General features: G+C 38.8%; 1 protein-coding gene and 1 long non-coding RNA gene across 3 annotated transcripts in view; one reads left to right on the forward strand and one right to left on the reverse strand.

The window, feature by feature from the left end:
- LOC119490600 overlaps positions 1-1,749 on the forward strand; it is a 7,734-nt gene extending 5,985 nt beyond the window's left edge. Inside the window, exon 3 of the long non-coding RNA XR_005207443.1 lies at positions 1,614-1,749. This is a non-coding gene — a long non-coding RNA (uncharacterized LOC119490600). The remainder of the gene's footprint in view (positions 1-1,613) is intronic.
- Positions 459-16,647, reverse strand: part of LOC119490592 (probable G-protein coupled receptor 153) — a 49,027-nt gene continuing 32,838 nt past the window's right edge. Inside the window, exons 4-7 of one of the 2 annotated variants that reach the window (XM_037774098.1) lie at positions 12,124-12,313; positions 7,875-8,059; positions 3,807-4,611; positions 459-760 (exon numbers count right to left, since the gene is read on the reverse strand). In XM_037774098.1, coding sequence (XP_037630026.1) covers positions 723-760; positions 3,807-4,611; positions 7,875-8,059; positions 12,124-12,313 — 1,218 coding nt within the window. In that variant the 3' untranslated portion in view covers positions 459-722. Of the gene's footprint in view, positions 761-3,013; positions 4,612-7,874; positions 8,060-12,123; positions 12,314-16,647 lie in introns of those variants that run through there. The other variant, XM_037774097.1, reaches the window with a different exon arrangement.

A 16,647-nucleotide genomic window follows, 5' to 3' on the forward strand; every position in this document is an offset into this window, starting at 1 on the left:
TATTGTTGCTGTCGTGATTCAATGTTGTCTTTATTTGTTGGATGCTGCTATTTGACCCCGTCTTGGCTAGGTCTCACTTGTAAAAGAGGTCTGAGTTTTATGGGAAGCTTAATATTTAAAGTCTCAATTGTTGTTAATTCATTCATCCAATTTCTTCAGTGGTGCCATGCAAACTGGAGAGAAATCAGAGCAGTTTTTAGGGTTTATCATACATTTTTAAATAAATTTTAAGTGTCCAAATGCAAATGCAAAAAGATTGCAGCTCCAACAATATTTTGTATCTGCCAATATTTACAATTAGATTTTTCTATAGATGTCGCAGGTTCAAACCCGGCTTGAGGCCCTTCTGTGTGGAGTTTGCATGTTCTTCAGGTTCTCCAGTTTCCTCCCACAGTCCAAAGACATGCAGGTTAACTGTTGACTCTAAATGTCCCATAGTTGTGAATGTGAGTGTGAATGGTTGTCTGTCTCTGTGTGTCAGTCCTGTGATAGTCTGGCGACCTGTCCAGAGTTTACCCCGCCTTCGCCCAATGTCAGCTGGGAAGCGGTTAGAGATGATGGATGGATGGATGGATGTTTCCATAGATACTGAAAGAAGGACATTTCCAAAATGAGGGAGACTGATCAGATATTTCATTATCATTGAGAAGGACACCAAACCTTCTTCTTCTGGGAATCTGCCTGGACTTCACTTTTATGTGTAGTAGAAGAATGTTACTTCATTACGTCCATCGCTGAAACTCCTGAGGGGGAAAAAAATCTGCAAAAACCAAAAAAAATCTCTCAAATGATATTAACAAGCAGAGTAACAAATAACTGCTGCAAAATCTACAAACCCACTCTGAAGCATCATCTTGTGAATTTAATCAGTCATATCTTTTTTTAACAAAGTCATCATCTGAACAAGAAAATCATAACATTTAACATCATTCATATTTGAGTCATAAATCTTTGAATACGTTACAAAATTATACTTTAATATAGTAAACACAACAAAATGCAAAAAATCTATGACATAGCAAAGTTTGACAGAGGAAATGTGGTGTTATGCTTCCAAAGAAAGACACAGTTCAGCAAAAAAACAACAATTCAGTCCAACTGCAATGAGAGGTGAGAGGTACACGGATACATGAGAACTCAAACTAAACATTTAAATGACCGCAGATGGGTGAAAACGTACAAGTATGGTTATATCAAAAACGTTTCACAGCTAATAAGGCTGTCAAAGGGGACATTTTTATTTCATGTCATCCGATATACTCTTAATAATTTATTTGAAAACTTAAACCTAATGTCCAAATACATTCATGTTAGCAGTGACGGTCCTTGAAGAGGTCAAAGACCAAAGTTGGATCTGCTATTATTTATCAGTAGTGACGTTCTCACTCCGTTTAGTCAGCAACTTTCAATCAACAACTATTTTGATAATTGATTAATCGGTTTGAGTAATTTTTTAATAATAAAAGGACAATACTCTGATTTCAGCTTCTTAAATTTGAATATTTTCTGGTTTATTTCCTCCTCTATGACAGTAAACTGAATATCTTTGAGTTGTGGACAAAACAAGACATTTTGAGGACGTCATCTTGGGCTTTGGGAAACACTGATTATAGACCAAACAACTAATCGATTAATAGAGAAAATAATCAGCAGATTAATCAACAATGGAAATAATTGTTAGGTGCAGCCCTATAATTTAGTTATAGTATTTTTGTCCTTGACCTTTTATACTTTGCTATGATGTGAAGTAATCATATTCTCTCTCCAATATACATATATTCATAGAAAATTTATAAATCTGAACTTTAATTTTCCCATAGCATCCTTTAAAGGTCCCATATCATGCTCATTTTCAGGTTCATACTTGTATTCTGTGTTTCTAGTAGAACATGGTTACATGCTGTAATGCCGTACTGTCTTCCTGGATATACCTGTATTCACCCTCTGTCTGAAACGCTCCGTTTTAGTGCATTTCAACAGAATTTAAATGGAATTGCGTTGCAAACAACAGCTGGGTCCATGTTTACTTCCTGTCAGCTGATGTTGTTTACATCCACTGCAACAGGAAATAAACCGGGACACGTTTAGAATGTTTACGTTAAAAAACGTCTAATGGTCTAAAAGTATTGTATATCTGTGACATCACAAATTGACAGAAATCCTAACGGCTTGTTTCAAACTCGCAATTTCTGAATACGAGCTGTGTGTTTTTCTCCGTATAGTGAGCGTTTTGATAGTTTAACAGTAATTATATAGCACTTAAACCTGTTTTATAAAAGACCTGAAAATCTCACTTTTTACAATATGGGACCTTTAATGCTCAGTTATATTTGCTCATATTTATGGGGCTAAAAAAAAAAAGTCTCAAACAATCTCCCAAATTAGAACCATTAGCAGTCGTAATGCATGTTATGAGATAACATATCAAATGTAATGTCTGCTTTTTGTTGAAGCAAATAACTTGCAATAAATTGTTAATAAGCAATTATACTCCATTTCCATTCTATTAATAACAACGTTCCTAATTTGTGCTAACATCTTTGTGGGTTTAGGTACGACACCGGCATTGAAGTTATGCTACATCTAGTCAGCTTGAAGGCTGTGATTATTCAACTTTTGGGCCATTTGACGTCTTTTAAAAGGTTCCCCTCTTAGAGAGTTACTTAAAAAGAAAAAAATATTGGTGCTTTTTAACAAGTTACTTAAACAAATAAGAGGGGACAAAGCATCATTTCCAGCTGTATTGGTCTGATGTTTTATATGTAAATATGTAATGTGGTACCGGACGATCTCCAAAGTTAACACAAACATTGGAATAATAAGACTTGGGAGGAAATGTTCTAAGCAAACGTCTCATTAAACAAAACAAAAAAACACCAAAACCATAACTCCAATATCCTTCATATATACATGATATGTCAATCTTTAAAAACTGACTTCACATTTTCATTAAGAATTGAGGGGTCTTCAGGTTATATCTCAATATCACACAGTAAAACTATTAGGCATTAAAGAGTTTGGGATTTACCACTCTCAGTTTACTTCAACAAAGGGGTGTTTAAAAAAAAAAAGATTTTCATGTGTTGTGAATAAAAATGTTAATAGAAAAGTTGTACATCATGATTAAAACAAAATAAACATGTATATTGTGTCATGTACCTGGAGTCAATCTCAAAGGTACACGGGCAGTATTCAGGAAAGTTTGGTTTGAAAGCAAATGTGTCCATACAACGAAAACACACAGCCGTTTAAAAAGGCAAAATAAAATACAGTTTGATTTCAAGTTCTTAAGTGGAAAGAAAAATAAAAAGACAACTTCACCTCCTCCATTTCTTTGAGCAGTTCATAAGAAACAACATCGAACAGCTAAAAACAAGGTGTGGGAATGTTCATGCCATTTAAAAAAAAAAAAAAAAGTTTATTTGTGTCAGTGCTGGAAATAAAAATGTGGATATTTTGTGATGTGAAAGCTGAATAACAGAACCACCCGACCTTCTCACCAGCCTACGTATGAATAATAGGCCCATTCAGAAATGATGTCCAAAGCTCCCGAGGCCCAACAGATATGTTTTGGTGGTATATATAGTAAAACAGAATAGTGGCACAAGTAAAAAGGACAAATAATCCAGTATGTCACTTTCCCTTCAACCACCAATATTCCAGTGGTTTTCATTATGATAAGTAATAATATTGATTATTAACAAGCATTTAGGTGGAGCCGACAGAATCAGAGTGAAAGGTGATGTATCCCGAGGACGATGCCGAGGGTGTGCTTACAAAACTGTTTGTGCTTCCTTTACTCTCACCCTTGCTCAGGTGCTTGTGATGCCCCCAGTCAGCTCCAGCTCCAGCTCCAGCGCCGGCCCTGGCTCCGCCGCCTGTCCTGGGCCTGCAGGCGGAGTGACCCGGAGTCTGCTGGCTGCGCCCAGGTGAGCCCACGTCACACTGCTGCTGCTGCTGCTGCTGCTGCTGCTGCTGCTGCTTCCCGTCCCGAGAGCGCTCCCGGCAGCCTTTACCAGAGCCACAGGCCCCGGGGCTCTTCTTCCCAGCAGGTCTGTCTGGTTTGGGGGAAGCCTCGGGCGTGTTGCCCCGACTACTGCTCCTTTTGTGTTCCGAGAGCCGCCTGAGCGCCTGAGGCTCCCGCTCGAAGTCTGTGAGCGCGAAGTGAGGGAGGATGACTGTGTGCTGTTCGTACACATTGGGGATGAGGGAGATGGTGGATATGCGCCTCGGGCTCTTCCTGGGGCTCTTCCTGGGGCTCGGCAGCGGCGTCTCGTCTATAAAGTTGATCACCTCATCGCGGCTAAAACACCGCAGCTCGTCCTCGTAGTGCTCCCCGCCGCCGCAGACCACGCGCGGCAGGTGCTTGAGGCTCGAGTGCATGCTGTCCTCAGAGCGTCGCCGCTTGCGATGCGGGTGATGGTGATGGTGGCTCTCCTCGTGGTAGGAGACCAGGCTGCTCCTGCGCCTCTCGCGGCGCGGCAAGGTGGAGCTGTAGTGGGCAGTCACTATCATGTCCTCGGTGGAGCCCCAGCGGTGAAGGTATGAGGGGATCCGGTCGCTGGTCCACATGTCGGTTTCGTCGTGGGAGTATCTTCTTGTAGGGGGCACCTGAACGCAACACACAGACCAAACCCTTCAGTTGTATACATAACTTTGCTGTTCATTCACCTAAAGCAACACAGAACCAGTTAGCATAATAACATGTTATATATATAACATTATAGATATTAATACACCTAGATTATTGATTAATTACATGTAGGATTCATCAAGGTTATGTGGCTGTCAATGCCACTGTGATAATACACTGTAATTTTATAATAATTTGCAGTAGTCCCAATGAACTGCTTAAATATTTATAGCTCTTTTCTATTTTTGGTGCCCTGATTCAGCCGTTTGCGTTAAATCCTACATGCAGCACATTGTCCAAGATGTTAAGTGTTTATTTTAACTGTTTTTTAATTAATCCCTCAGACATGTGTGAACATTTTAACATACTTCAACATGGTTATAACTGAACTAGTATTTCACCTCCATTATTTGGAGATGAAAACTGGGAGAAAAAAAAGAAAAGGTGATGGTTTCCCTACATGTTATACTCACATGCCATTCTGTTCTGACAACTATGCAAGAGAGAGAGGGTTTGTCAAGGTGACGTCAAGAGCCACAAGATTGATATCAGCCTGCCCCCCTGTGGTGGGTTTTAGTAAATACAGAGACATGAGACAGCAGACGGTACAGTAGCATCGAGTGAGTGTTAGAGAGAGAGATGGGAGGAGGGCTAAACAGCAGAGGGCAGCACAAGCATGAGAATGAGTTGAGATGCAGGTTGAAGAGAGACAGACTCACAGAACAAGACAATAAAGCCAATAAAGAGGCTTTATTCTGCAATTAAACCACTTGAGAAGTGCCACAGCAATTCTCAAATGGAGGTGCTACTTGATAAATGATTTGAAGGGTTTTGTTGATTCACGGTCTAGTTGGGCCTTTAATGTCGTCCTGTAAAGACCCCTTATTTGTTTCCCCATCATACATTTAGGTTGCATCAGAAATTCCACACTAACAGGCTACTAAACAGAGAGAGATATTATAGTATGTCCGAAACCTTAGTGTGAGACCAATATAGTGCTGCAGGAATGAGTCCTAAAACCTGGAAATGAGTTAACAGTTTGGCACTTCCGGTTCCCTCGTCTGGAAGTCAGTGGGTTTTTAGTTAAATACATGATTTAAAGGTCCCATATCGTTCTCATTTTCAGGTTCATATTTGTATTTTGTGTTTCTACTAGGACATGTTTACATGCTGTAATGTTCAAAAAACATTATTTTCCTCGTTCTGTCTGCCTGAATATACCTGTGTTCACCCTCTGTCTGAAACGCTCCGTTTTAGTGCATTTCAACGGAATTGCAACGGAATTGCGTTGCTACGCAACAGTTTCGGTCCATGTTTACTTCCTGTCAGCTGATGTTATTTACATACACTGCAACAGGAAATAAACATTTAAAACCGTGTAATGGTCTAAATATTGTATATTTGTGACATCACAAATGGACAGAAATCTTAACGGCTTGTTTCAAACACACAATTTCTGAGTACAGGCTGCTATGTATTTCTCCATATAGTGAGCGTTTTGATAGTTTAACAGTATTTATAAAGCACTTAAACCTGCTTTATAATATAAAAGACATGAAAATTTCACTTTTTACAATATGGGACCTTTAATTCCATTTAACTTTGTCTTTTGAATGCATGTGATGGTAATATCTTTTTCTTTTTTTTCTTCTTCTATATCTCTTTACCATGCTTTTTAATAATTGATTAAGGTATGCAGTGGACCGGAGATTGCCCTGATCGAGCCCCACCAAGGTTTTTTTTTTGCACCTCTCCATCACATTTGTTGTTGTTTGTGTAATCTCTATTGTACCTTTTTTATATGTGTAAACAAATAAGATCTAAAATCACGTTAGTGTGGAATTTCAGACGCAACCTTTGTGTCTTAAAAAAGGTTGTTGCTAACAGGTGGCTAAATAAGACGTCATCACGCCGACTCGTCCTCCTTTACAGCCTCGTTGTTTATACCCACGCGACCGTGGTGTAGTTCGTTTATAGCCCTAACGTTAGCTTTTTACTTCCGACAATTGCATTCAAGCTTCAAAAACCATAAAAGTGGTGTTTATTTAGTATCATAAATGTGTGTTTACCACAGACTTTATTTTCTGCAATAATCCAAAACCCAATGGAACAATCTCCTTGGCTTTTAGTGGAGGAAACCAGGGCGATGCTAACTTCCTGGTTGGCCTACAGAAATACATCATCCCTGGAGTAATCTATACAGCAAAGAATAACACAGCTAAAAATTACTTTACAATCTAATTAATCCGTCATATGACGAGATGCATCGGACACAAAAACAATGGATGGAGTAATGGTTCGGTCTGATGAAATGACAGCTACTGTATACATCTCTGTTTCAAGGCTTTGTAAAAAAAAGTCAAATTGAATAGTGAATATTAAAAATGTCCATTTTAATGTCGGACATCTGGGGTGTTATAACAATATATTTATTTTATAATTTCTTTTGATATTCAATAAGCAAATTATTCAAGTATGCAGACTGCTTCAGCTGCAGGCCATACTGAGAAAACTTGTTTCTGACAAAGATGACACAGTGTAAAAGTTAATATTGTGTGGGGTTGCATCAGTTGATTCTAACGTTATCCTCACCACAGCCTTCCAGGCCAAGTCCAGCAAGATTTTCATCATCATTAATCAATCATTTTCATGATTATATATATTGATAATATTGGATTCTGGGCCAGAACTTGGAGTTTACAGTTGGAATATAAGGTTTTTGTTGGATTGTCCTAGAAGGCTGCAGCTTTGGTGTTAATGCAGGCTGAAAAAGGAGCATTTCACAGCTCTGCATCTGACTGGAATGGATGCCGGATCCAATGGACACAATGCTTTTTGGGTAGAACATGAGCAAATGTTTATAGTGCTTTCATGAAACGTTTGAGGGATTCCTGAAATGTAGAAGGTAAGTCGGTTACTACACTCTTACCCTCGTACAAAAATAAAATGTAGGTCCGTAGCTAGGACACACTAGTGGATAAATGAAGCACATCTAACATGTTGATGGGACTGCCGATGGTCATATTTACCAAACATTAGTCAGCCAGAGTGTATTTTTTTGATTCATGTCAAAAAGACAAAAAAAAAAAAGAAAATCTGTGGCATATCTGGGAGAGATAGCATCACAAAATGTCTGATTGAATTCAAGCAAAGGGGCACACAAGGCCATTTCACCATGCACAATAAATTATTCAACTGATCAAGTAAAAGAAATGAAGAGAAATCAATAAAAAAAATATACCTGCAAATACTGCATTTTATCTTCCTGATGTTCCCTCAATGGATACCCTTTCGGAACCCCCCTTTCTAAGGTTGAGAACTCATACTTGGCATTACGGTCTACCGTCACGATTTCAGGCGCCGAGCTATAGTCATATGGTCTGTCATATATTAAGTCGGCATGAATTCCTCCATCTTGGCTGTTTTCTGCAAAGTGCAGAAAAAGCACGAGCGTCAGGATTAGAGAGCAACGGACTCAATACACAAGACAGACAGACAGAGACAGACGAATAGATAAGAGAGACAAGTTCAATTGTTCTCTGGTTGGTTGACTTAGCCTAGGGGGATGCTCTGGAATATATAAGGTTTAGATCATAAAAAATAAAAATTGCTATAAAAAAGACCAATAATTCAATTTAAATGTTTCGTAAGGGGAGAAGAAGAAGCCCCTGATTGGTTACACTCTGAACAAGAAAATCATACACACAATGTTTTTAGTGAATAAATACCCATCTACCAAGTTCCCAATTAGTGCATTCATGTTCATTAAAGATCAATTGGAGATGGGTGTTAAATGCTGATATTGAGGAAAATGTTTGTCCAAAAAGATGAAAGATGAAAATAGCTATTTGCACAGGCAGCTCGGCATGCAAGTCAGTAGCTTTGGGAAAACAGGAAACAATCCTTTATACATACAACTGTGATGAGTTATACATGGCAAGCCCTCTGTAAAAAAGCAGAGAACTGGCAGTGTTAATTATCACACAGAATAATAATAATAATAATAATAATAATAATATGGCCGGGCCCTGAGTCGTGTTGTTACGGCTCCTGCTGGACAACGAGCAGTTATCAGGGAGGATGTCGAGAGGGAGGGGGTCAAAAAGGTTCGGAGGGGTTAGAAACAGGAGAGAAGGGGTTCAGATCGGGTTGAGTTTAAAACAGTGCCAATAGAGAGAAGAAAAAAGACAGATGCTGTCATCAGTTTGCATGAACTGTGGAGATCTTCCACAAGCCTTTTCTATGATTATCATGTGACCTCATTTTGGAACCAAATTTTGTTGAAGTGTCTGAGATTCCTCGATGAAATGTTTCATTTGTGGACCACTTTCTTTCTCTGTTTTTATCTATTAGTCATATAAGTTTGCAGTTTAATTCAGACTTCTACCTTAAAATATATTCACTATTTTGCTCTTTAAAAGGTGCTATTGATAACATTGCTAGTAACAAGACTTGTTAGAAGTGGGAACCAAATGTCAGATAAATTATCTTCCATAGAGATAAACAAAGCAGGAATTTTGGACCCGCCAACATTTTAAAAAATGATTAATTCTAGGGCTGACCCGGATGCTTCGAAGCTTCAACCGTTGCCATGGTAACCGACCTTCAAATCAGCATTTAAATGCTTCAGGGTTTTTTACCTCCACCAAGGCTGAAGGCCTAGGAAGGAGGTTCTGTTTTCACCGGCGTTTGTTTGTTGGTTTGTTGGTTTGTTGGTTTGTTGGTTTGTTGGTTTGTCTGTTAGCAGGATTACTCCAAAAGTCCGCGATAGATTTGAATGATTTGAATATTTTGGAGGGGTGGGGTGTAGCACAATGAACTATCCATTTAATTTTGGTGGCGATCCGGATAATGATCCGGATTCAGGAATCTTTTTAAGAATTCCCATCAGCCTGAGCATTAAGACCAGAGGGTAAAGCACATGCGCAGTGTAACTGATGACGCGTTGATGACGCATGACCCCGCCTCCTTCCTCCTTCTTCGAGCAGAGAGATACGTGTGTGGATCTTAACCCATCCATGGTGTGGATGTGTGTGCGGGAGCTGCTGGCCATCCGCGGTGAGAAAGAACAAAGCGGTAGATGACGGAATGAGAGACAACGTAGTGTTACGTTATACAGACATAACAAGGCTGCTGAATGAGAGAGGCATCCGCCGACACGTTACACGGAAACACACCGTGTTAATAATAAGCCGACCACCTCACGGTACCGCCAGCTGTGATCTGTTTTTAAAGTCATGCGTTGGCGGAGGTCTGCGCTCTCCGAGTGCCATTCTAGTTATTAGTTATTTTCAGACAGATATCGCTGTTTGTTGTATGTAGAAGACAGACAGAGAGGCAGAAGAGACAGACAGACAGAAGAACATGTCAGCCTGCTACACCACGCTGCGCCGCGAAGCTTTGAATATCACTCACCGAAGCTTTCGAAGCGCAAAAAATAGTATTCGGGACAGCCCTAATTAATTCACAATCCTTATATTTTTTGATGAAAAGCCACGGCACCTTTCTAAAAGCTCTGTGAATGTTATTTTTTAAATATTCTTCCACATAAAAATGTTATCAATAAGACCTTTAAGTCACTTTAATCTGACCAGTAGGTGGGAGTCCACATCACACAAACAAAATAAGTTAAAACAAAACAAAACAAAAAATAAACATATATTCATTTTATATCTATTTCCAGAACAAAACAACTTGGGTGCATCCCTTTGTGACTTGAGGGAAATATGACCATCATCATAATGACATGAAAGTGCTTTTCAGCTTTATTGCAATCATTCCAGTTTCCCTCTGGATCCGAAACAAATAAATGGAGAACCATTTATTGTGTCATCCTCTCATGCCGGAGCAGTTCAGAGGAAGATTGCCCAGTTTTAAAAGCACTGGAGTATAAAAGAAAAAGTGCCGCAAGGTAAATACGTCCTTAGTCCAGCAATATTTCTTTTTGTTTTGTAATGACATCGATCTCGTAGCATGGTAAAGTAAAGCATTTTATAAAGTACACACCACATACAAAAACACAGAAAATATATATTTTAGTACAGAAAGTTACGTTAAACAGACACTTTGTCACTTCAGTTTCATCTCCTAACAACAAAAGGTCACATGATAGGTCACATGATAACATTTGACCACTGATTTCAGACCTACTAAGTAATAATGACCATTCAAAATAAACCAAATATGTATAATTCTTATTTCAGAAACATGCACAAACAGCCAAACTCATGATTGCTATTGTAAAAAGCTCCATAATAATTGAACCAAATGTAAAAATGTACCTCTAAATAGGCTGCAAATATAAGAAATTGTTATGTTTTTTATTTTGTTGTCACCATTATTTATTATTTACGACGGAGTATTAGGGCCACATTGAGAGAAAACAAATCAGAGATTTCGAGAATAAAGTCATAACTTGACGAGAAAAAAGAAAATAACACGTAAAATTACTAATATATATATATATGTATATATATATACATATATATATACGTATATATATATATGCTAATATTTTGACTTTATTCTCATAATACTTTTTTTCTTGTCAACCTATAACTTTATTCTCGAAATCTCAGATACATTTTTTTTCCTCTATGTGGCCCTAATACTCCGTTGTAATTATTATATAGCCTATTATTTTGATAGCCCGGGGTAGAAAGGTGTCTATATATTCCCAAAAAGGGGGTAAATACAACAAATTAGTTACTTCATAAAGATAAATTTGCCATTTTTGAGATGACCAATTCCAATATTTACATATTTGTAGTAATTTTTCTCAGTCGAATCGAACAGTCGAATCGAACAGTCGAATCGGGTGCAGCATTTAACTAAAAAGTAGTTTTGTGAATTTCAGCATATCTCAGTTGCATAAAGATGATTAAAATAAAATCACCTTTGAGGATTGTAAATCACAAAAAGTGATATCATACTGTACCTCAAGGACGAGAGGTGGAAATCTCTATCAAACATTAGGCTATAAACTAAAGATGTTCCCTCCCTGCAATATTGCTGACCTCAATTTCCCCAGGACAACTACTCCCTATAGGCTAAGAGACAAAGCTGTTCAGGTTGATAAATGACATTGGTCACTGTAATTCCTATGGCCAAAGACAGTCCAGAACACTTCTCAACACAAACGAGAGTCGTGCCCCGTCTTTAACTGTCACTTGGATTTTGTAAACTCGAGCAAATTATCTGCAAGTTCACTTCAAAGCGTCTATGAATTTGAAACACCGCAAAAAATAAACCAAATTATCTTTAGAACCTCTGTTGAGAATTCAGTTAGTCCTCAGAGAGCATTTAACAGCACAAACTCTACTCTTTAGAGCTTTTACTAGTCCACGCTGGGCTGTCTGAGGTAATAGGAATCATCATCCATATTCACATCATCAGGTTGGAGAGGATGAGGAGGAGGAGGAGGAGGAGGAAGAGGGGGAGGAGGGGAAAAGGAAGGCATGACGGGAGGGAGACGTCTGAAAGTGTCTTACCCTCGTCCACGTCGTCGTTGGACATGATGGCGACGCACTTCTCCCACACCATGCGGATGTCGGCCCGATAGCGGTCACAGGCCCAGAGGAACATGGGCAGCAGGATGGACTGGGCGATGGAGCACCACAGCACACACAACACCATCCAGTTGTAGGAGCGGTCGAACTTCAGACTGGCAAAGCTCACCACCTGGGCAACGGTAAGCAACGGGTCAGAACAAAACAGAACTCAAGATACATCACACCTCATTGAATGAGTATTAGTACCATGTTCCTGGTGTCAACATCAACCTCAGCAGTTTAAACACCAAACCCCATCATATCAAAGTTCTGTACAATATCATAATACTATGGGTATATACCTACTGCTGATACTGTATTTAGGGTATCAAGTAACTAAAGTCACTTTTAGAATATGAACAAACTCTGCAAAACTTCAACAGACAAATAAGCTGCCGTAAAAAATGATTTTAGTTCAGATGTTTAGACGGAGCTCCTGAGACGATGCTACTTTCAGATTATGCTACCTTTCCAACATCGTCGACTCCATCTTTAACTAATCCGACAAGCAGCCGACATACTGTTGCGACATACAGTGGACACAAATACAATGGCTGTTGTTGCAACTAATGATTATTTTCTTTGTAAATTTATCTGTTAATTATTTTTTCAATGAATCAATCTCATTTAGTCGACAAAATGTCATTAAATAATAAACTAGAATCATCGCCTCGTGGTTGTATGCCTCCGCCAACCAGTCAAGTTGCAGTTTACATCCATGTCTGTCCAAAATGTCATCACTTCATCATTTTATCCTGTCAGACATTTGTGTGAAATTGTCATAATGAGCATATGAATTCTTGATTTATGGCTGAAAACATGTTTCGTGAGGTCACAGTGACCTTTGACCACAAAAATCTAATCAGCTCATCCTTGAGTAACGGACAGACAACCCAAAAACATAATGCCTCCGGCCATGGCATAAAAACAACATCACAAAATATTCAATTTACAATAATATACAACATATTAAAGCAGCATATCCTCACGTTTGAGAAGCTAGAATGCAGGAAAGACTTAAAGGTCCCATATTGTAAAAAAGTGAGATTTTCATGTCCTTTACATTATAAAGCAGGTGTGCTAAATCTAAATACTGGTAAACTATCCAAACGCTCAATATACAGAGAAACACACACAGCCCGTATTCAGGAATGTGCGTTTGAAACAAGCCGTTAGGATTTCTGTCCATTTGTGATGTCACAAATATACAATATTTAGACCATTACACGGTTTTAAACGTAAACATTCTAAATGTGTCCCAGTTTATTTCCTGTTGCGATGTATGTGAATGACATCAGCTGACAGGAAGTAAACATGGACCCAATGTGTTGCCTAGCAACGCAATTCCGTAGCAATTATATTGAAATGCATTAAAACGGAGCGTTTCTGACAGAGGGTGAATACAGATTTATTCAAAACAGACAGTACGAGGGAAATAAGGTTTTGTTTTTTTAACATTACAGCATGTAAACATGTTCTAGTAGAAACACAAAATACAAGTAAGAACCTGAAAATGAGCACGATATGGGACCTTTAAACAATTAATCGGTTATCAAAACAGTTGAATAATTGATGAATGGACTACTCATTTCAGCCCTTTCATGTAGACGTAACATATATTCACATCATGACTGGATATTAACTATGTAACACAACCGTCCCATGAATCCTATGCAGCATGTAAACTCACAATATAAATATACAGTATGAACCAAATATGAGTAATAACATATTTTATATTGTGTATCTAAAAGTGAATCCATGTCCCATTAATAGAGTTTATGGAATAGTAGTGAAATACAACAAGCTGAAAGCTTGAATAGAAGAATGAATTCAGATGTTTTGTTTGTTTTCTAACATTTATCAGAAACTGGTTCAGATGCTTTCAGGACACTCGTTGGATTTTGAGTTAAATTAATACATCCAATTATCGTATTCATTAATCTCATCTCTGTATTCAGGCACTGAACCGCTCCTCAGTGTAGGAGAGGTGACCTTGTTTAGGGCACGACCCCTTTTACCAACAAGCATGAGAGCTAATATGAGTTATCTACCTCAGTGAAGCAACAGAGTGCATTATCTGCTCATCAAAGACAGGTTCAGGGTCTGATCCTCTTCTCTAACGCATCGGGGCCGAGACACTGATCACATTGATTAACTCAAACTCATTATCTCGGGTGTCACCTCCTCTGGTCATACCGTGAACTCACAGCAGCAGCAGCAGCAGCACTAACAAGCTTGATGAAGTTGTGAAGTCTGATATTGATCTGAGCTGACCCCCTTTTAAAAACTGCTAACAACAAAATACACTGTAGGTAAACACATTCTATTAAAACACATCACCTGCTGCAGCCAGAGAGCATAACAGTAATAAAATAAAAACACTCATTCTGGCAACAGAAAATGTCGTAACGGTTTACTGGACGCTTACGCCGGGCCACACTGGATGCATGAACAGCGTGTTAACGGCTGCCACGCCGAACTACTGTGTCTCTTAAGCATGTGGCGTCCACACTAGATGCATGAGCACTGTGTTAATGGCTGTCGCGCCGAACTGTTACGTCTCTCACACATGTGGCGTCCACACTAGATGCATGAACAGCGTGTTAATTGCTGCGTTTCTCACGCATGTGGCGTCCACAGCGGCAGCGTGTCTGCTGCTGCCGCCAGCTCTTTCTTTCTTTCTACACAGAGTTTGCCGTTCATCATGGCTATCTCATTTCAGTATAAAAGTAATTTATATTTATTTTAGACAGAAATAGGTTAAGAAGCAAAGAAGCTAATTTGTTAATAATGATAATAATCCACAATTTAAACCCGGTACTCTATTTATTTATTTATTTATGGAGCCATGCAAGTCACTGCATGTTCTACAACACTGTCCTGCAAATATTTCAGAATAAAAGCCTCGTGTTTACAAATGAAGGAATTCTGTCCACAGAAAAAAAAAAACACTAAAGGGATATTTTGAAACGGAAACAGGAAGTGTTGAGTTAAAAATAGATGTAGGAGCAAAAGTGTGTATTTAGCCTGTTGTTTATTATTATTATTATTATTATTATTATTTGTTTAGGCTGTACACGTTCCTTTGGTTCACTCACAAAACACTAAATCCAAGTGACAGTTAAAGATCACTTCCGGTAGTTGGCACATGGGTGTGACTTTTGGACTTTTTGGAACGAGTCACACAGTAAGAGTCTATTTTAGCTTCTTAGCTGCTTTCAATTGATAGTAGTCGCTTCAATAGACATATGTCTGGGACATATTCTACAGATATAGACATTGAGACTGTAGTAATGTTGCTGTTATGATGTCAATTTACGGTCAAAAGATCATTTTCACTTCGAATTTTGCTGCGAACCCGTCACGCTGCTCACTCAGGCTATGTGGCTGCTCTAACCTGTTAATATGAGCATCCTGTGTTTCCAACCCAGGGATTATTGGTCTTGATTTTCCAGGTTATGATGTTGTTACAGCTAATGTATTTTCCACCGACGGGTATTTTGAAAGCTTATCCAAGTACAGTATATTAGAAAGCTTAAGAGTGGTGGAGTTCTTATCAGTAGTGTTGTGTGTTTTAATCTAAATATAAACTCTTACAGCCCAATAACCTGTATGAACTTTACTATTTGAATGAGTAATGATGTAATTACTACTAGGAGTTATATAATGAGTGTTAGTGTTGCATAAGTAGATACATATATGGTGGCCAATGTTTTTTAAAGACAACATCTCAATGGCTTTCACTTTCACACACCAGCTCTTGAGTATATGCTCATATAAATAATTACACTTTTGTTTTTTAGCATCTAAAATCTGGTGATTCTATTCTGTTCATTTATCTATTTGTCAGTATTTCTGTGTACCACGATGCATTTGTATGTGTTACAGCTTTCCATGCATTTAAATAGCTCATTACATCGGGTCATAAAGGCAGCGAGCAGAACTTTAGTTGTTTCTGTCGCTGCAATGGAAATAGGATCTTTCATATAGTACTATAATACCCTCTCTGTTATGCACACTCATACAGAAACAGACAGAAACAGGATGTTGTTGTAAAAGTGATACACCTCTGTCTTTTCAAATCAACATCCAGCTTAACAAACAACAAGGATGCGGTTTCCCCTCTGATCCTGATCTCAAACATCTCAGTGTAGAGGCGTGATGTAGGGGAATAAAGGTCGATGTATCGCGGCTTGTCCCACGCGCGGTATATAAAATGACTATATCGCGAACATCGACTACAAATTGTCATGTAATGTTTTTAAGCCACCACGCCGGCATGAGACTCGCTTTGGCATTTCCTTCTCTCTTTCTCTCCTCCGGCTCCATCTCACAGACACAGATAAACACGTCACAGACTCCGCCTCCATCCAGACCTCTCTCCTGGGCGAGTGTGTGACGTATTCGGCCGGCGTGTTTTTGTTTATGGAGGGACGCAGCGGAGAGAGAAAGCCCGGAGCC

Source organism: Sebastes umbrosus, chromosome 6, assembly GCF_015220745.1.
Source record: "Sebastes umbrosus isolate fSebUmb1 chromosome 6, fSebUmb1.pri, whole genome shotgun sequence".
Lineage (NCBI taxonomy): Eukaryota > Metazoa > Chordata > Actinopteri > Perciformes > Sebastidae > Sebastes > Sebastes umbrosus.